At 44.9% G+C, this 20286-nt stretch overlaps 1 protein-coding gene across 2 annotated transcripts in view; it reads left to right on the top strand.

Annotated features, from left to right (window-relative positions):
• LHFPL3 (LHFPL tetraspan subfamily member 3) overlaps positions 1-19390 on the top strand; it is a 224935-nt gene extending 205545 nt beyond the window's left edge. For both annotated transcript variants that reach the window (XM_034433646.3, XM_034433647.3), the window contains one exon: positions 18797-19390. In XM_034433646.3, the coding sequence (XP_034289537.2) occupies positions 18797-18825 (29 nt within the window). In that variant the 3' untranslated portion in view covers positions 18826-19390. The remainder of the gene's footprint in view (positions 1-18796) is intronic.
• The last annotated feature ends 896 nt before the right edge of the window (positions 19391-20286 follow it).

A 20286-nucleotide genomic window follows, 5' to 3' on the forward strand; every position in this document is an offset into this window, starting at 1 on the left:
GTCACTGGACCACACCCCACAGGCTATAAAAGGGAGTGTGGTAGCCATTCGGATTCTGTGACGGACAAAGCTAATCTCTGGTTAGGCACTTGCACCTTCGGACACAACATCTATTTGCCGTGGATTTAATTCAAACTGTGTGTATTTTTGTCTGTGTTATCGGAGTAAAAGCTCTTGGCAGGCAGCCACGGAGTTGCTGCCAAGTTCCTTATCACTGGCGTTGTGGGTTTGAAGAGTTTATTTAACCCTTGGCTGGCTGGTTGGGTGTGTGCATGGTACGGGGACAGAACATCTAAGCTAAAATATGCTAACTTACTACAAGATTCAAAACTCCCTCACGTTCTTTTAACTCCCCTTTTAAAAGTTATTCATCAACCTTCCTTTTATAAATTATCTTATCACATTTCACATTTATTACTAAAATCCTTTCCATACCTTCTTTTTCAGCATTACTCCCTAGTAAAATTCTAAATTAAACATTTATCCTCTTCGGTCATTCATAAACCACATGCCAATTTCTGATTGTAATAAAACATTCTTCAGAATATAACCTCCGAGATACTGTTAATCCATTGGGTTAAGTTATTTCTAAATCTTAAATTCATTCTTCAAAATATAAGTTTCAAAACTTTCAGGAAGCTATCCATTAAATTTTAAATTAACCATTTTGATACCTCAATAACTTTTAAAAAGCTATCCATTTTTAGTTAAACATTTTTACTTCAATAAAACATTCTTCAAAATATAACCCTCAAAAGGCTATCCCTTAAATTATATCCAAAGCTAAATATAATAAAACACTTCCTTTATATCATTGTCTTGAAAAATACTAATTTCAGCGCCGTTGTAACTTTGAATGATTCACTACATAAATAGTTGTAAGTTGAGGACTAGCTCTGTTCAAATACTCTAATTGTATAGTTTTGTTTTGGGTTGTTCTTTTTTTTGGGGTCTGACTCCTTCTGGAAAGTAGATACGTTGTTCCAGTAAACCAGGATCCGGCCCAAATACTGGTCTTCCAGACTTCATTATCTCTGTTTCTTTTCCGGAGCCAGTATAATATCTATCAGAACATGCAAAATACTATTAATAGACTGTAATACAATGAATATATTCTAATTTAACATGACGTGACAAAATTCAGTACTTGGAACACCAGCCGCTCTAGACGCATCACAGAAACCTTTTAAAAATAGAGAAGGAAGAATTCTCATTTTGCCTGTTTTATCCAAAATCGACGTGAGAATTTCTCTGGTAGCTGCCTGCCACAGGGACGCGGCGGCTGAGTGGCTAAGATGCTGAGCTTGTTGATCGAAAGGTCGGCCATTCAGCGGTTCGAATCCCTAGCGCCACGTAACGGGGTGAGCTCCTGTGACTTTGTCCCAGCTTCTGCCAACCTAGCAGTTCGAAAGCAGGTAAAAAATGCAAGTAGAAAAAATAGGGACCACCTTTGGTGGGAAGGGAACAGCGTTCCGTGGCGCCTTTGGCGTTGAGTCATGCCGGCCACATGACCACGGAGACGTCTTCGGACAGCGCTGGCTCTTCGGCTTTGAAACGGAGATGAGCACCGCCCCCTAGAGTCGGGAACGACTAGCACATATGTGCGAGGGAAACCTTTACCTTTACTTAGCTGCCTGTCACTCTAAAAAACACCCAAAGCAGAACCATCAAAAAATGGTCCCATTTTCATGTATTAAAGGAAAAAGAGCTGATGGAAGAATGTATGCCGATTCTGAGCCGTGATTACAGGTGGTCCTCAACTTACGACGGTTCATTTTAGTGATCGTTCAAGGTTACAATGGCATTGAAAGAAGTGACTTAGGACCGTTTTTCATAGTTATGACGGTTGCGGTCTCCCCCATCGTCACAGGATTTACATTCAGATGTTTGACAACTGACTCACCTTTATGACGGTGGCAGTGTCCCGGAGTCATGTGATCCCCTTTTGCGACCGTCTTACCAGCAAAGTCAACATGGAAGCCAGATTCACTTAACAACCGGTTCGCTCCCAGCTGATCGTCGGAGCTACCGTTTCGCCCGAACCGGTCTGAACCGGTAGAATCCCACCCCTGACCTCATCTGTGATCGGTTGGTTGAGTTTCTAGCAGATCTTCTGGAAGATCTTCAAAAGGACTTGTCTTCTGCTTATGTGAGAAATCGAGCAGGTTCCTTAATTAACATTATCTTAGCCCGATATCTTAGCTAACTTAAGAACAGTACCGTTTTAATCATCGCGATTTTTTTCCTCCCCTTCAAACATTTCTGCCAGGAAAAAAAAGAGAGAGAGAGAGACCTCCGAGCTATTAAACAGAAGTTGCAAGATCAAAGAGATTTTATGCAACCCATCGCTCTTTTTCCCTTGACAATAGCTTATCTTAGATCTAAAAATTTCAGGAATTGCTGCTCCGACTGGCAACAGTCAGTCGGAGCAGCAATTTTAAATTGTTTCTAATTAATAAGCGAGCCGCGATATTTCTTTTAAAAAGGTGCACTCCCAGCAGATTAGACGGGTGGGAGAATGTTCCCGAAATAAAATGCAATGAAATGTAACTGCGGAATTAAAAAGTTTCCACATAAGACAGCAAAGAATATTTCTGGAGGATGTGTCAAAAAAAGCAAAACGAAAATCAACAGCATGTAACTCTTTTTTAGCATCTTTTTTTAATCCGGAGATGTAGGAGTATTTTTAAGGTCATTCATTTCCCTATTGGGTGTTAATTTGGGACTGCAGGGGGGAAATTCCCGGAATTCAATAGATGAATCCTCAATGTAGGATTTTTGATATTCGGCAGGAAGGCAAGGAAACTGCCCACACTTCCGGGCCTGTGCTATTGTTCAGTTGTTAAGTCGTGTCCGACTCTTCGTGACTCCATGGGCCGAGCCACCCCAAACCACCCCCAAACCACCTTTATCCAAGTTCATCTTCATTGTAACTATGATTAATGATCGATCGCTTCGTGGTTGTTTGTGTGTGTACTGAGAGCTTAGGCACTGGAAATAAATTCCTTGTGTGCCCGATCACACTTGGCCAATAAAGAACTTTTACTTACTTTACTTTACTTTTATTTGATTTATATACCGCCCTACTCCCGAAGGACTCAGGGCGGTGAACAGCCAACAATAAAATACATATATACAAAATTTAAAAAGCAGAAATAAAACTGTATTCTGTTCCGTTCCGTTCCATTCCATTCTATTCTATTCCATTCCAATTTTCTACTCTGCCCTACTTTACTCTACTCTACTCTACTCTACTCTACTCTACTCTACTCTACCCTACCCTACCCTACCCTACCCTACCCTACCCTACTCTACTCTACTCTACTCTACTCTACTCTTTTAACAGTAACAGAGTTGAAAGGGACCTTGGAGGTCATCCAGTCCAACCCCCTGCTCACACAGGAGACCTGTACTAGGGATTCGAACCGCCGAACTGCCGACCTTTCTAATCGACAAGCTCAGTGTCTTAGCCACTGAGTCAGTTTACCTACTCACTCTATTCCACTCCACTCCACTCCACTCCATTCCATTGCAATTTTCTATTCTGTTCCATTCTGTTCTGTTCTGTTCCATTCCAATTTTCTGTTCTGTTCCATTTCAGTCTTCTCTTCTCTTCTCTTGTCTTCTCTTCTCTTCTCTTCTCTTCTCTTCTCTTGTCTTGTCTTCTCTTCTCTTCTCTTCTCTTCCTTCTCTTCCCTTCCCTTCCCTTCCCTTCCCTTCCCTTCCCTTCCCTTCCCTTCCTTTCCCTTCCCTTCCCTTCCCTTCCCTTCTCTTCTCTTCTCTTCCCTTCCCTTCCCTTCCACTCCACTCCACTCCACTCCACTCTACCCCAACAATGACCATCTCCTCCTCTGCCATCCCCTTCTCCTTTTGCCTTCCATCTTTTCCAACATCAAGGTCTTCTCCAAGGAGCCCTCTCTTCGCATTTTATAGCCAAAGTCTTTGAGCATCAGCTTCAGTTTCTGTCCTTCTAAAGAACAGTCAGGGTTGATTTCCATTAGGATGGAAGGATTTGATCTTCTTGTAGTCCAAGAGACTTTCAAGAGTCTTCCCCAACACCAATAACTTGAAACTACCAATTCTTCAGTGCTCAGCCTTGCTTATGGTCCAGCTCTCCCAGCTATACATTACTCTACCGAATAACAGAACAACAGAATTGGAAGGGACCTTGGAGGTCTTCTGCTCCAACCCCTTCTCAAGCAGAAAGTCCTCTAGCATTCCAGACAAGTGACTGTCCAGTCTCTTCTTGATGGAGCACCCACAACTTCTGGAGAAAAGTTGTTCCACTGATTGATTGTTCTAATTCTCAGGAAATTTCTCCTTAGTTCTAGATTGCTTCTCTCCTTGATCAATTTCCATCCATTAGTTCTTGTCTATTGTGGTCCACCAGCAGCCTGCGGAGCTGGCAGTGGAGTCGGATAGTGAGGAGGCTGGGGAGGAACATGGGCCTGTCCTGGAGTCAGGGGAAGGCCCAGACAAGGGCTCTGCGTCGGAGGCAGAGATGGGGCCAGGGCCATCTGAGAGTGATGCACGGACTCCGGAGCCCCCTGAGTCAGACAGCAGAGAGGCAGAGGAACAGAAGGAGCCTGTTCCTAGTGCGCGCATGCGCAGAGCTGCCAGAAGGCAAGAGCAGCTAAAGCAAAAGGGACGACTCGGGAGTAAGGCCAGGAAATGATTGGCCCCTCCCATAAGGCTTAAAAGAGAAACAAAGGCACTTGGGCCTTTTGCAGGAAAGCAATGTTGCTAACTCTGTTTCCAGTCGGCATCTCTTATTTGTTTCTGAACTTTGTAGGGCTTTGCCAAGTAAGGCCTTTGGCAGGGTGTCAAAGAAGATAAAGGTTGGTGATTATCCCGAAGGACTTCTTCCGAAGGACTTGTTTTGCAACTAATTGGGACTCAGCTGGGAATGAACGTAATTCTCAGCTATTCCAATAAAATAGGTTTGTTTGGGACTAATTGTGTATTGTAATGATTCAGTAAGCCTAGGTCCCAACATTGTCCTGCTTTCTGGGCTTTGAAGAATAGCTTGGCCCCTCTTTGTGGCAGCCCACCAAATATTGGAAGACTACTCTCATGTCACCCTTAGTCCTTCTTAAACTAGACCTACCCAATTCCTGCAACCGTTCTTCATATGTTTTAGCCTCCAGTCCCCTAATCATCTTCGTTGCTCTTCTCTGCACTCTTTTCAAGAGTCTCAACACAGCCTAGAAATCATCCAGTTATTTCAAACTGGGTTATCAATGTGGAATTTTAACCTGGTTATATTTTTATTAAATTTATATGCCACCCGTCTCCTTATCCAGCGACTCTGGACTTTCTATCCCTGATTTTTTTTTAACCTTAGATGATCAGAAGTAGCATTTCCCAGTAGGGAAAGTAAGTGAATACCACCCCTGCCCCCAACCAGCACTTTACCCACCCACCCCCAATGACCCTCACCTGATGTATCCTCCCCATCACAAGACTCATCACAAGACTCACTGATGAGTCACACCTGATCCATCACAAGGCCCATTACAAGACCCTCACTTGACACATCCACACCTGAAGATCTTATAAGCAGAAGAACATCAACAGTGACATCCCCTAAACTCCACTGAAGATATTACCTAGTTTGGCCCTCCACAAGCAATCCTGTTCTGCCCCAGCTACGGTCCCCAAAGAACGCAGCACACACAAAGCCTGTACAAACCTTAGTTTACTAAATTAAATCAGGTTTTTTTTTCCCAAGCAAAGGCTGTTAATTCACTTTCTTAAGAGCCTACAAGAATTCAAAGAATAAATAATCTTAATCTTACTATGGTTGGCAGAAAGCCCAGAAATAATTTGCAGAGAACTAAGATCAAGGCACGAAGGAGAGTGAATGAAGTTGTTCCCTGCAAATTGCTTCAGTCGGTGTTCCTCCTTAAATAGGCTAAGGGAGTGGCCAATTATCCCCAAGCCTTAATCTCGAGGAGACCTCTTCCTGAGGAGCCACTCCTTTTGGCAGCTCTGTGCGCCCGTGCATCGAGAAGAGGCTCCTCCTCTTTGTCCTCTTCACTTAAGGGAGCTTCTGGAGGTTCTGAAGGCCTTGGCTGAATCCCTGCCTCTGGCACCACATCTTCTCCAGCCTCCTCACTGTCCGACTCGAGCGCCAGCTGCGCAGCACCACACCAGCCTCCTCACTGTCTGAATCAGCCACCAGCTACACAGGCCACGTACGGGCCACAACAAATCCCATCAACCGACACACTGACCTACAACCATCCTATGAACCCCTCAGAATCCACATCAACCACACAGCCAACCAGAGACATCAACGGCCCTCAACCAATCCATACAAGCCCCCCTACCAGCCATTCACCTCACAATGACCTAACCTCCCTATCACGAGACCCTCACCTGATACACCCACACCTGAAGACATTATCAACAGAAGAATGCCTGAAGATGTTACCTAACCAGGTAATGAAACATTCGGAAACCAACCCACAAGCTCGGAGAATGAACCTCCACCCTCAAAATCTACCACCCCCCAATTTCCAGAACGAGGAGCAGGCTGTTCCTAACACCGTCCGGTTTCTTTTTTTTCTCACGTTAGAACCATCCGTTGCGTTCACACACTCAACACCTCCGGTTATTTATGGCAGATGCACTAAATAGTTTGCGAGTGGCCTTTTTCGTTGTTGTTGTTGACACCTTGGAAACCTGCCGCATACCTGATTCCGAAAGCTCACCCTGCAACATTCGATTTGCATCTCCTGATTCGCACCCCGCAACACAAACATTTCAAAAGAGCATCAGGGTTACCATTTATAAGAAACACGATGCACTAATTGCTGTCAGTGAGTATATTAAGATGAGAAGCTCAGATGCTAAAATTGACTTTGGAGGGCTGTAAAAATTTATAGCCTCATCTGAGCCAGGAAAGTTTCCACTTAGAGAGGCTCATTTTGCTGTTTTGTGAAAGTGGTTTAGATTGGACTGATCTTGGCTTGGCGGATTCCTCGTTTATAGTACGTTGCGGCTTCTTACCTGCTTGCATTTAATAAGACGGGTCGGTCTCAACGTACGACCTACAATTGAGCCCCAACATTTATGTCGCTAAGTGAGACATCGGCTAAGCGAGTTTGGGCCCATTTTACGACTTTTCTCGCCACATTCTTTTAAGTGAATCCCTGCGCTTCTTAAATCAGCCGCACGATTGTTAAGTGAGTCTGGCTTCCCCGTTGACTTTGCTTGTCCGAAGGTCGCAAAAAGGGGGTCACGTGATTCCTCCGGGACACGGCAATCGTCATAAATGTGAGTCAGTTGTCAAGCATCCGAATATAAGTCACATTGACTCTAAGGATGCTGCAACAGTCGTAAGTATGAAAAATGGCCGTAAGTCACTTTTCTCAGTGACGTTTTAACTTCGAATTGTCACTGGGCGAACTGTTGTAAATTGAGGACTGCCTGCATAATGTAATCTAGGTCAGATATGATTCTGACCTAGGTTAAAAGTGTTGTAATCCAAGTTCGAGCACTAAAAGGGCATATCATTATTTCCGACAGATTTTAATAATTTATCAAAGTAAGCTTAAGCTAGACTTCTTTCTGTTTCAGAGGAATCCTAGCTGTTTTATTAACTGTGACCCTCTCTTTTTTTAGGATAAGGGGCTAATTATGGGATGATTCTGGCCTCAATTGGGCTCCATTCGTCTGTGTGATGTTGTAGGTACCATGATTCCCCGAAAATATGACCTACTCAGAAAGTAAATCCTAGCTTGATTTTTACACGTGCGCCCAATATAAGCCCTACTCTCAAAATAAGCCCTAATTAAGACCCCGCCCACTCCAGGGTGCACAGGTAAAAATTAACCTAGAGTGGGGATGTGGGGAGTGGACTTGCCCTACTACTTACCTTCAAATAGTTGCAGCCAGGCCTCGCACACCTCGGCCTTCCTAAAGGTCTCTCTAGCCCAGGGGTCACCAACCTTTCGGACCTCAAGGACCACTAAATTCATAATTTTAAATCCCGCGGACCACTAATATGATCTGCCTAATGACTGGCTGGGTAGGCGTGGCTAAGTGGTCGTGTGACCGGGTGGGCGTGGTAAACTCGATGTCACTCACATTGAGGGGCGCCTTGTTGGCCTCTACTCACTCCTCCCCTCCCAGCTCCTCCTCACCTGCCTGCCCGGGCTCTTTAATGACCCAACAGGAAGCAGTTGTTGGAGCTAAGCAGCCACCACGAGAAAGAGTTGGCAAAACAGCTGGATCAGTTCAAATTGGATCTGACCGAGAAGGAGGCTCAGCAGAGGCACCTCACTGAGGACTAGGAGCATAGGCTTTCCAAGCAGAGGGAAGACCTGCGGGAGTGCAAGGCCAGGTACCAGCACCTGGAGGCTCAGCAGGCTGAGATGGTCAGCCAGTTCCAGGCCATGATGCAGTCCCACTGGAACAAGGCCCTCCGGCTCTCTGCCACCAGTGGCACTTCCCTCCACCCAAAGCCCCACACCAGGAGGCTGAAGCAGACCCCAGGTCGGAATTTCTGCCCCCTTCCGACCCACACAAAAAGACCCCAAAGGGGGAGACTCTCTGCAGCAACACAAACGTTCATTGCACGTATCTGGCCAAGGGGCCATAATTTGAGGACCCCTGATTTAGTGCAATATAAAAAATGCAAATAATTTTTCTGCAGACCACCAAAATTTTCTCATGGACCACCGGTGGTCCACGGACCACCGATCGGTGACTTCTGCCCTAGCCAATAACAGACTCCGTAGATCTTCAGGAAACTCTTGCCGGCTGCAAAAGAAATGGGCCGAGGTGTGCGAGGCCTAGTTGCAACTATCCGAAGCCGAAGAAGTTCCTGAAGGCCTCTGACAGTGAAAAGGAGGCCAGGGGCGATGCATGCAAGTGAGGTGAGTCAGTGGACGACATTCCCCCCACCCCAAAAATAAGACCTGGTGCCTTTTTTGGTGGAAAAAAATATATAAGATAGGGTCTTGTTTTCAGGGAAACACAGTAGTCCTTGGCTTACAACCGTTCTTTTAGTGACCATTCGAAGTTACGACCGCATTAGAAAAAAAATGGGCCTTACGACTTACTGCTGAAGAGTGCAGCCAAAGTGACTAAAAACATTGAAGATATAAACGGTCATTTGTTTAGCAACCGTCTGAAGTTACAACAGCACTAAAAAAAAAAGGGGGAGGGAGACTTACGTCTGGTCCTTACCCTTATGACCAGAATCACGTGATCCAAATTTGGACCCACGCTTGCGACCTTTGTGTAACGACAACAGTTGTAGGGCCCCCGGGGGGGGGACATGTGGTCGCCATTTGCAGCCTCCCCAGCTGGCTTCCAACACGCATGTCAATCACGTGACCTCTGGGAGGCTGCAACGGTCGTTAAGTGTGAAAAACGGCCATAAGCCTCTTTTGTCAGTGCCGTTGTAACTTCGAACCGCCACTGAGCGAATTGTTGTAAGTCGAGGAACGACCGGTGAATTCTGTTGAGATCTAGAATTCTCTAGATTCTGCAGGAATAGCAGAGAAAGTTTAAAACATGGCCAAAAAAACAAAAAAAAAAGAGAGAGAGAGAAAGAGAGAGAATTTCTAAAATATGCAGAGAGAACAACTGAGAATGTCAGATATCAGCCGGGATGAGTCATTGGTCCAATGGAAAGAAATGAGAAGAAGAAAAAAATGGCGCTAACATCTTAAAGGATGGGACAAAAATAGGCTTGTGTGAACTAGGACACAAGAGATTTTTTTAAAAAACAACAACAACTCTGAGGTAACAATCAAGACAGAGCTGTGAAAATAACAGTCAGGGTTTGGGCATTTAAAAGCCAGACAACAGGTCCAGGATCAAACTTAGAAACTCGTTTATTAAATGAAATGTTTATAGATTCCAGATCCGAGACCGTGAGGGGAATCGGCGCCATTTCAACTGTGTCTAAGTGGAGACCATAGAAGACACCAGAGCGTCTTGCTATGAAAGGAGCAATAAAATGAGGGGGTCCTTGGTGGTTTCTGAGCTTGGTTGTTTTCTTGCAGACGTTTCGTTACCAAACTAGGTATTATCATCGGGGCTAGAAGAGAGTAGGGTTTGTGGAGAGGAGGAGGAGGGGAGGAGGAGGAGGAGGAGGAGGAAGAGGAAGAAGAAGAAGAAGAAGATGAGGAAGAAGAAGAAGAGGAAGAGGAAGAGGGAGAGGGAGAGGGAGAGGGAGAAGGAGAAGGAGAAGAAGGGGAAGAGGAAGAGGAAGAAGAAGAAGAAGAAGAAGAAGAAGAAGAAGAAGAAGAAGAAGAAGAAGAAGAAGAAGAAGAAGAAGAATGGGAGGAGGAGGAGGAGGAGGAGGAGGAGGAAGAAGAAGAAGAAGAAGAGGAAGGAGAAGAGGAGGAGGAGGAAGAAGAAGAGGAAGAAGAAGAAGAGGAAGAAGGAGAAGAGGAAGAAGAAGAGGAGGAGGAGAAGGAGGGGGAGGAAGAAGAAGAAGAAGAGGAAGAAGGAGAAGAGGAAGAAGAGGAGGAGGAGGAGGAGGAGTTGATCGAGGTCTGTGGTGTCCTTGGTAGTCTCTGAGCTTGGTTGTTTCCAGCCAGGAGTGGGGTTCGGGGGTTCTCCGAACTGCACAGAATCTTAGCTAGAGGTTCGCCCGAACCCCTGCGAATCCCCCGCAGCCCCCGTCATCTAAGTATGACCGTCATCTCCCAGGGTTTCCCCCTCTAGCCAGCATGTTTCCAAATTTGAAAAAATGAAAATACAGATCTGTTTACAGCCAGATCTATCTATGTAAACATGTTCTCTAATTTTTTTATTATTATTATTTATTTATTTATTGCTTTTGTTTCCCGGGGACGTTTCAAGTTATTTATTTAACTGCCTTGTCTGGGTTCTCGAAACAACGCTTGATCGGTTTAATTGAAGCCCAAAGCTGCATGCACACAACCCGTCAAACCTTGGTTAGTTGTAACCTCGGTTTGTTTCTTGGGAAGTTTAGTGGTTTATGCTCTTGGAGCCTTTCTGTCTGTTCTCTGGGCCTTTGATCTTATCTTGGGTGTTTTTGTTTTGTTTTTTGGTGTTTTTTTTTTAAGATTAAAGCAAGCAATTCCAGAATTCTTACTAAGCAATTAAGAGGATTGGGTTGACTCTTAATGCTTCGTTTGTGATCCTAATTATGATTAATTTGCTTTTTTTAAATTCCTGTCCGTCTGGCTTAAGTTACATAAACATCTCTCTCTCTCTATTTTTTTTTTTCCTTTCCTCCCCCTTCCGAACAAGTGAACGTAATATATGTATTTATGCATCTGTTTTGCAATTCGGAGGAAAAGGTGAGGAATTCTGCAAACGTCTTTCTTTCTTTAAATGATTTAAAATGGATTCAGTGCTGTAAAAAGAAACTCGCTGAAGCTCCTTCCGTCTTTCCTGCGACCGGCGTTCTAACTTTCATTGACTTACAGTGCAGGACGTTATTAATATTAAACACTGTTTAAGGGAGATTAACAAACGACATGCGTTTTGGACGGGGTTGTGTTTGCAATTTCAAAAGGACATTACTTACTTTAGTGGGAGTTCTAAGCTGGGTGTTCTATCTTGTTTAGGCTGAAATCCTTGCGTGCTTCTGCAACACCTTGCATTTTGCTGTTTAAAAGTAACTCCCAGGCAGAATTCGTTTATTAAATTTATCGTGCTGCCCGTCTCTGTCAAAGCCACTGGGGGCCAGTTAACGGATAAACAGCAGCTAGTGAGAGCCAAACTGGGGGATGGAAAGAATAAAAAAAAAAAAAACCCAGAATAAGCGAGCTGTAGGAAATTCACATTTTAGGATAACAATAAACCTGAGAATGGATTGCACAGGGAAGTCCTTGACTTACAACCACAATTGAGCCCACAGTTCCTCCATCACTGGAAGTTCTCAAGACAAGATGGAACAACCATTTTGTCTGGAATAATGTAGAGTTTCCTGCTTGAACAGAGAGGTTGGACTAGAAGACCTCCAATGTCCCTTTCAACTCTGTTATTCTATTCTGTTCTGTTCTGTTCTGTTCTGTTCTATTCTACTCTACTCTACTCTACTCTACTCTACTCTACTCTACTCTACTCTACTCTACTCTACTCTACTCAGTACTACTCTACTTTATTCTACTCTACTTTATTCTACTTTATTCTATTCTACTCCTATTCCATTCTATTCTATTCTATTTACTCTACTTTATTCTACTCTACTCTACTCTACTCTACTCTACTCTACTCTATTCTACTCCACTCTACTCTACTCTATTCTACTCTATTCTACTCCACTCTACTCTACTCAGTTCTACTCAGTTCTACTCTATTTTATTCTACTCTACTCTACTTTACTCTACCCTATTTAATTCTACTCTATTTATTCTACTCTATTCTACTCTATTCTACTCTACTCTATTCTATTCTATTAACTCTACTTTATTATACTCTACTCTACTCTATTTTATTCTACTCTATTCTACTCCACTCTACTCTACTCTACTTTATTCTACTTTATTCTTCTCTATTCTACTCTACTCTAACTCTATTCCACTCTATTCTATTCTACTCTACTCTAACTCTATTCCACTCTACTCTACTCTACTCTCTTCTCTTCTGTCTAGTCTAGTCTAGTCTATTTTATTGTACTCTACTCTACTTTATTCTACTCTACTCTACTCTACTCTATTCTATTCTATTCTGTTCTACTCTACTCTATTCTATTCTACTCTACACTACCTCTATTCTACTCTACTCTACTCTACTCTATTCTATTCTACTCTACTCTATTGTACTCTACTCTACTTTATTCTACTCTACTCTAACTCTATTCTACTCTATTCTACTCTACTTTATTCTACTCTATTCTACTCTACTTTATTCTACTCTACTTTATTCTACTCTATTCTACTACACTCTATTCTACTCTACTCTAACTCTATTCTACTTTATTCTATTCTACTCTACTCCATTCTATTCTACTCTACTCCATTCTGTTGTACTCTACTCTACTTTATTCTACTCTACTCTACTCTACTCTACTCTAACTCTATTCTACTCTACTTTATTCTACTCTACTCTACTGTTCCCTTCCCCAATGCTCCCTACCCCTTGGTTATTATGGCAGTTGCTAGCGAGCTTCAAATAAAGCAAAAATGGGCATCTGACACTGCTATTTTTATTTTTTAAACCCGTTTCCCATAGATACCCCTTCAGAAGGTTGCTTGACTTCTCCCCAATGCCAAAAGACCTGCAGAAGTGATATGTGGGGGGGGGGAGGGGAGATTGATCACCGGGGATGAACCGAAAACTTTCTGACACCCCACTATTCCCAAACTGGCCTCTCCAGGAAATGAAGCTTTTGTGCAGAAGCCAATAGCCGATACTCAATTTACTTTGGGAAAATCAAAAGTCCAGCCTAAGCACGTTCCTTATAATTCATCAAAATCACTTTTCCGTAGGCTGGGTAAAATTTAATCCATCAAAGCTGCGTTTCCGATCTGTGGAAAACATGAATTAAATATAGAAGTGGCAGCCATCGGCTGAAAAGCGCGATTGCCTAAAATCGAAGAGCCTCTGCATAATTGCACGCTTCTTTCAACAGACAGTATCTGTAAGCGCTATTGAATGTTGCGCCGGAGAAGATGCGGAAATGTTAAATTATAAAAAAAATACAGCGGAGTGGCTGAAAATTCATTCTTTGACTTCTCAGTAAACATTTGGAGAAAGGTGCCATCTGGTGGCAGCGAGCGATATTGCGGCCTTCGTTTGCCATCTACGGTTGAGCTCTTATTTTAAACATTTTATTAGATTATAGAATAAAATACAAAAATACCAAAGCAAAATAGGAAGTCACATTATACAAGCCTTGGTTGTATTAACAGAGGCACAGAATCAAAATCACGAGAATAGAATAAAATAGAATAGAATAGAATAGAATAGAATAGAATAGAATAGAATAGAACAGAACAGAACAGAACAGAACAGAACAGAACAGAACAGAACAGAACAGAATAGAATAGAATAGAATAGAATAGAATTTTTATTGGCCTAGTGTGATTGGACACCCAAGGAATTTGTCTTGGTGCATACGCTCTCAGTGTACATAAAATAAAAGATACATTCATCAAGAAGTATCAGTACCGCTTTGTAAATCCTTCGTAAGGCCACACTTGGAATTCTGCATGGAGTTTTGGTCACTGCATTACAAAAAAGGCTGTTGAGACTTTGGAAAAAGTGCAAAGAAGAGATGTTTAAGATCCTGGAGACAAAAACATACGAAGAACGGTTGCGAGAATTGGGTCTGGTCAGTCTAGAGAAAAGAAGGACTAGGGGTGACATGATAGCAGTCTTCCAATATTTGAGAGGTTGCCACAAAGAGGAGGGAGCCAACTTATTTTCCAAAGCACCAGAAGGCAAGGGGAGAAACATTGGATGGAAACTAGTCAAGGAGAGAAGCAACCTGGAATTAAGGAGAAAATTCCTAACCGTGAGGACAATTAACCAGTGGAACTGCTTGCCACCAGAAGTTGTAGGTGCTTCATCACCAGAGGTGGTATTCAGCCGGTTCGGACCAGTTCAGGCGAACCGGTAGTGGTGACCTGCGGGTGGACCCGCCAGGGCGCAATCCCGTCCTATATCGCTGTGTTTTTGATGCCACATGCATGCATGGATGGCGCGCGCGAGCGAGCGAATTGCTGTGTTGTCTGACAGTATGTGAATCCCACCTCTGTTCATCACTGGAGGTTTTTAAGAAGAGACTGGACACCACTTGTCTAGAATGGTATAAGGCAGTGATGGCTAACTTTTTTGCCATCACGTGCCAGGAGGGCGGGGTCACGTGCGCACATGCCCACACCCATAATTCTATGTGCCCCACTCCCGCGTATGCCCATGCAACCCACTCCGCTCCGCTGCGCTCCTATCACGCGATGGCCCGGTAGGCCCGTTTTTCTCTCTCACCTGACTCCAGAGCCTCTCTAGGAGTCTGGGGAGGATGAAAATAGCCTTCCCCCCACCCTAAGAGGCCCTCCAGAGGCCAGAAACGGCCCGTTTGCCAACTTCCGGTGGGACTGGAAGACCCGAAAAGCACGCTGGAGCTGAGCTCACGTGCCCACTGATATGGCTACGCATGCCACCTGTGGCACGCGTGCCAAAGGTTCGCCATCACAGGTATAGAGTCTCCTGATTGAGAAGTGGGTTGGACTAGAAGACGTCCAAGGTTCCTCCCAGCTCTATTCTGTTTGATTAATTCGCCGGTTCACTGAAAACTCTTAATAACGCCCTTGAAAACACGGTGCGGTTGATGAAGTAACTGCAACATTGCGGGGTGACTACGGCAAGTGAATTCTTTGCATAAAACAATTTGCCTTTTAAAACACCTTCTTCTTAACTGGGAGCAGCAAATTAAGATTTTAATGCCGTGCACTCTGTAATGAACTACATATGAATGATGCTTATTTTTAGCAAATAAATGCTAATGTAATCTTTTGCTGTTGTAAAAATAGAAGGCGGTACTGGTCAAGGAGGAAAATCAGGAACATTCCCCCCCCCGGTTACTGCAGAAAGTCCTCCACTTACGACCATGACGGAGCTCAAAATTTCTGCTGCTAAGTGAGACATTTGTTAAGTGAGCTTGGCCCCCCATTTTATGAGCTTTCTTGCCGGAGCTGCGAAGTGAATGTGGTTAAGTTAGCAACACAGTGGTTGTTGTGGCCCATCAGTGGCCTGTGCAGCTAGTAGCTGATTCCGACAGCGAGGAGGCTGGTGTGGTGCTGCGCCAGTAGCCTGTGCAGCTGGCACTTGAGTCAGACAATGAGGAGGCTGGAGAAGATGTGGTGCCAGAGGCAGAGATTCAGCCAGGGCCTTCAGAACCTCCAGAAGCTCCTTTAAGTGAAGAGGACGAAGAGGAGGAGCCTCTTCTCGATGCACGGGCGCGCAGAGCTGCCAAAAGGCAGGAGTGGCTCCTCAGGAGGAGGTCTCCTTGAGAGTAAGGCTTGGGGCTAATTGGCCACTCCCTTAGCCTATTTAAGGACGGACGACGACTGAGGCAATTTGCAGGGAACAACTTCGTTCACTCTCCTTCACGTCCTGATCTTAGTTCTCTTATTTGCAGTTTCCTGCAAATTGCTTCTGGGCTTTCTGCCAACTATAGTAAGATTACGATTATTTATTCTTTGGATTCTTGTAGGCTGTTAAGAAAGTTAATTAACAGCCTTTGTTTGAAAAAGACTGATTTAATTTAGTAAAACTAAGGTTTGTACAGACTTTGTGTGTGCTGCGTTCTTTGGGGTCCATAGCTGGGGCAGAACAGTTGTTAAGTGAATCTGGCTTCCCCATTGACTTTGCTTGTCATTTAGTGACCGTTCAAAGTTCAAAAAAATGACCTCTGACCATTTTTCACACTTACGACCGTGGCCGCATTCCCCAGGGTCACGTGATTTACATTTCGGATGCTTGACAACTGACTCACATTAATGACAGTCGCAGTGTCCCCTGGGGGGGTCACGTGATCCCCTTTTGTGACCTTCTGACGAGCAAAATCAACAGGGAAGACCAAATTCATTTAACAACCATGCTCCTCATTTAAGAACTGCAGTGATTCGCTTAACAAACATGATGAGAAAGGTCGTAAAATGGAGCAAAACTCACTTAACCCGTGTCTCACTTAGCCGCAGAAATTTGGGGCTTGATTGCAGTCGTAAGTCCAGGACTACCTGTTAATTCTCCTTTCTTCTTTGGAGCAGGACGGATGGAAGAGAGGAAGAAATCAGTTCTCCCCTCCTCCATTTATCATTTTTATTTTATTATATAAAATGCAAAGAAGAAAAGAAAACAGTTCTAAAAATACAGGAAAACCTCCATTTATCCAATGTATTACCTAAAGCCGAAAGAGAATTTGCATTATGTTCCAGAAACATGTTTGACAGTGGTGAAATTCAAAAAATTTTCCCTACCGGTTCTGTGGGCGTGGCTTGGTGGGCGTGGCTTGGTGGGCATGTGACTGGGTGGGCGTGGCTTGGTGGGCATGTGACCAGGAAAACCAGCTATCACACTTTACACAAAAATAACACAAAAGCTACACAACTGACTCACACACAATGCAAAAGCAGCTGGACTTCATACAAAATGGCCCCTGCAACAAGCAGGAACCTCACAGAGTCACAGAGAGCTTAAAAACAAACGATCTCACTTTACACAAAAATACCGGTTCGGGTAATAGGTAGTAAAAAAAAAAAAATGCTTTAAAAAGTTAAAAAGAAAAGTTCCAACAATCGTGCGGCACAGCTGATTGTCACAGCTGATCGTCAGAAACTTTTTTTTTTTACTTTTTAAAATGTATTTATTTTTTAAACTTTTTTAAAGCATTTTTTTTACTACCTATTCGCCCGAACCGGTAGTAAAAAAAATGCTTTAAAAAAGAAAAAAAAAGTTTCGATGATCAGCTCTGACATGCGATTCTCGGAAGTTTTTTTTTTTTTTTACTTTTTAAAGCATTTTTTTACTACCGGTTCGGGAGAATCAGTAGCATTTTTACTACCAGTTCGGGTGAACCGGCCTGATGGAAACTGACCAAAGAGAGATTCAACCTAGAAATGAGAACGAACTTTCTGACAGTGAGAACAATCAATCCATGGAACAGAAGTTGCCTTCGGAAGTTGTGAGAGCTTCATCACTTGAGACTTTCAAGAAAAGATTGGACTGCCGTTTGTCAGAAATGGTAGAGGGCTGTGATGGCGAACCTGTGGCACGCGTGCCACCTGTGGCACGCGGAATCGTATCGGTGGGCACACGAGCGTTGCCTAGCTCAGGTCTGGCGCACGCCAGCCAGCTGATTTTCAGGCCTTCCAGGCCCACCGGAAGTCAGCAAATGGGCTGTTTCCGGCCTCTGGAGGCCCTCCGGGGGGGGAGACCATTTTCGCCCTCCCCAGGCTCCTAGAAAGCTTCTGGAGCCTGGGGAGAGCGAAAAACGGGCCTTCTGATCCCACCGGAAATCAGCAAATGGGCTGTTTTCGACCTCTGGAGGGCCTCCTGGGGGGTGGGGAAGGCTGTTTTTGCCCTCCCCAGGCTCCAAGAAAGCCTCTGGAGCCTGGGGAGGGCGAAAAAACGGACCTACTGGGCCCACCGTGCCATCGCATGCTAAAAGCAGGGGAAGCACGGGGGGGTCGCACACGCATGCGCAGAGGGCGCATTGAATTATGGGTGTGGGCTCCGTGCTCCCCCCACTTTTGGCACACGACGGCAAAAAGGTTAGCCATCACTGGTATAGGGTCTCCTGCTTGAACGGGGGGTTGGACTACATGTCCTATAACAGTGATGGCTAACCTTTTTGCCATTGCGTGCCAAAAGCGGCGGGGGGGACGGACGTGTGCCCACATCCATAATTCTATGCGCCCCACCCCCCCTCATGCTCCCCCTGATTTTGGCACATGATGGCACGATGGGCTCAGTAGGTCCATTTTTCACTCTCCCGAGGCTCCAGAGCCTTTCTAGGAGCCTGGGGAGGGCAAAAACAGCCTTCCCCACCCTTCCTAGAGGCCCTCTGGAGGCTGGAAACAGCGTGTTTCCTGACTTCTGGTGGGCCCAGAAGGCCCGAAAATCAAACTGGCCAGCGCACGCATGCGTGCTGGAGCTGAGCTCGTGTGCCCACCGATATGGCTACACGTGCCACTTGTGGCACCCGTGCCATAGGTTCGCCATCACGGCCCTTCCAACTCTGTTAATCTGTTATCTGTTATCATTTCACCCTTGATGTTTGACCTCAAAATGCAAACTTGAGTTTCTTGAGTGCTAACCCTGTTTTCTCTCCGTCTGTTTTTTTGCTTTGCAGTTTTGTTGAGTGAATCTTCACTAGAATGAGCACAAACAGTTAACAGCTTTTGTACATCAACATTAATGGAGGAGAAGCCTGAGAAAGAAAGAAAGAAAGAATCCTGGGATGAAGAGAAACAAGAATGAGTGAATGAATGAATGAGCGAATGAATGAGCGAGTGAACGAGTGAAAAAGCTGCCTTCTTAAACATAGCTCAGCCAGACGTGAGAGAATTCTCCGGCGAGAAGATTCAAAACATGAATTTGGCCATCCGCCGATTAGAAACCGCAGCTCTCTCGACAACATTCAGGAGGCGTGCATGAGACATCACACCAGGGGAACACATTTCAAAGGGGGAAACGGGAGGTCGCTCGGGAAAGTTGCAAACATCCATGCGTCAAAGAAATGTGCACACTTTTTAAAAGAAATGCTCCGAAGGGAAAGGAGGAAAAAAAAAAAAAACACTGCAAGAGGCGGGAAGTTAATGGAAGAGAATTCCTCCGCTGAACGCCTGGAAGAAAATCGGGATATCGCTTGCCGCTGTTTTACCACGCCCAAAACAGACGCCTTTCGTTTCGTGATGGCCATAAAATTGTGGTTATTTTTCTTTCATCCGCCATTTGCACACGCACCATCATTCCGGCCTCCATCGTTCACTCCTTGTTCTTTCTTGAGTTGGGGGTGAGGGGGAGGGGTAGGACACCTTCAACAGAGAGGAGGTGTCTGATGCAGTTCTTCATATCGCTGAGATGATGGTTTCCAGGGTGAAATTGCACTGGGGTGGAGTTACGGATGGAGGGGGGGGGTGTTGGAGAAACGGGAGGAGGTCTTTCTTGGGGAAAATCAGTGGAAGGAGCGCTAACTCATCTTCTTCCGCCATTTTGTCAATGGTGGGAGCTGGAATAGCCATTTAAATGTCCTGTCTTGCGTGTTTGCCTGTTCCTCGCCCGTTAGCTGCGTTCTTAGCAGGGGAGAGGAGAGAGGAAGAGGAGGAGGGAGGGGGAGAGGAGAGGAAAGGAGGAGGGAGGAGGAGGAGGAGGAGGAGGAAGAAAGGAGGAGGAGGAGGAGAGGAGAAGGAAGGAGGAGGGAGGAGGAGAGGAGAGGAAAGGAGGAGGGAGGAGGAGGAGGAAGAGGAAGAAAGGAGGAGGAGAGGAGAGGAGAAGGAAGGGGGAGGGAGAAGGAGGAGGAAGAGGAGAGGAGAGGGAAAGGAAAGAGCAAAAGGAAAAGTAGAGAAAGGAAAGGAAAGAAAAGGAGAGGAAAATCAGAATAGAACTGGAAGGGACCTTAGAGGTCTTCTAGTCCACCCCTCTGCTCAAGCAGGAGACCCTATACCAGTGATGGTGAACCTTTTAGACACTGAGTGCCCAAACTGCACGCGCACGCATGCCCAAACTGAAAGGTTTGTGCAGCAGAGACCCGAAGACCAGAGGGAGGCATGGCATCCCAACACCGGCAGCGTGGCAAGAGGTAAGATCTTTTTCTTTCGGGAGCTTCTGTTTCGTCGTTTG

This window comes from Pantherophis guttatus, chromosome 7 (genome assembly GCF_059756535.1).
Source record: "Pantherophis guttatus breed Tessera chromosome 7, ASM5975653v1, whole genome shotgun sequence".
In the NCBI taxonomy this organism is placed as follows: domain Eukaryota; kingdom Metazoa; phylum Chordata; class Lepidosauria; order Squamata; family Colubridae; genus Pantherophis; species Pantherophis guttatus.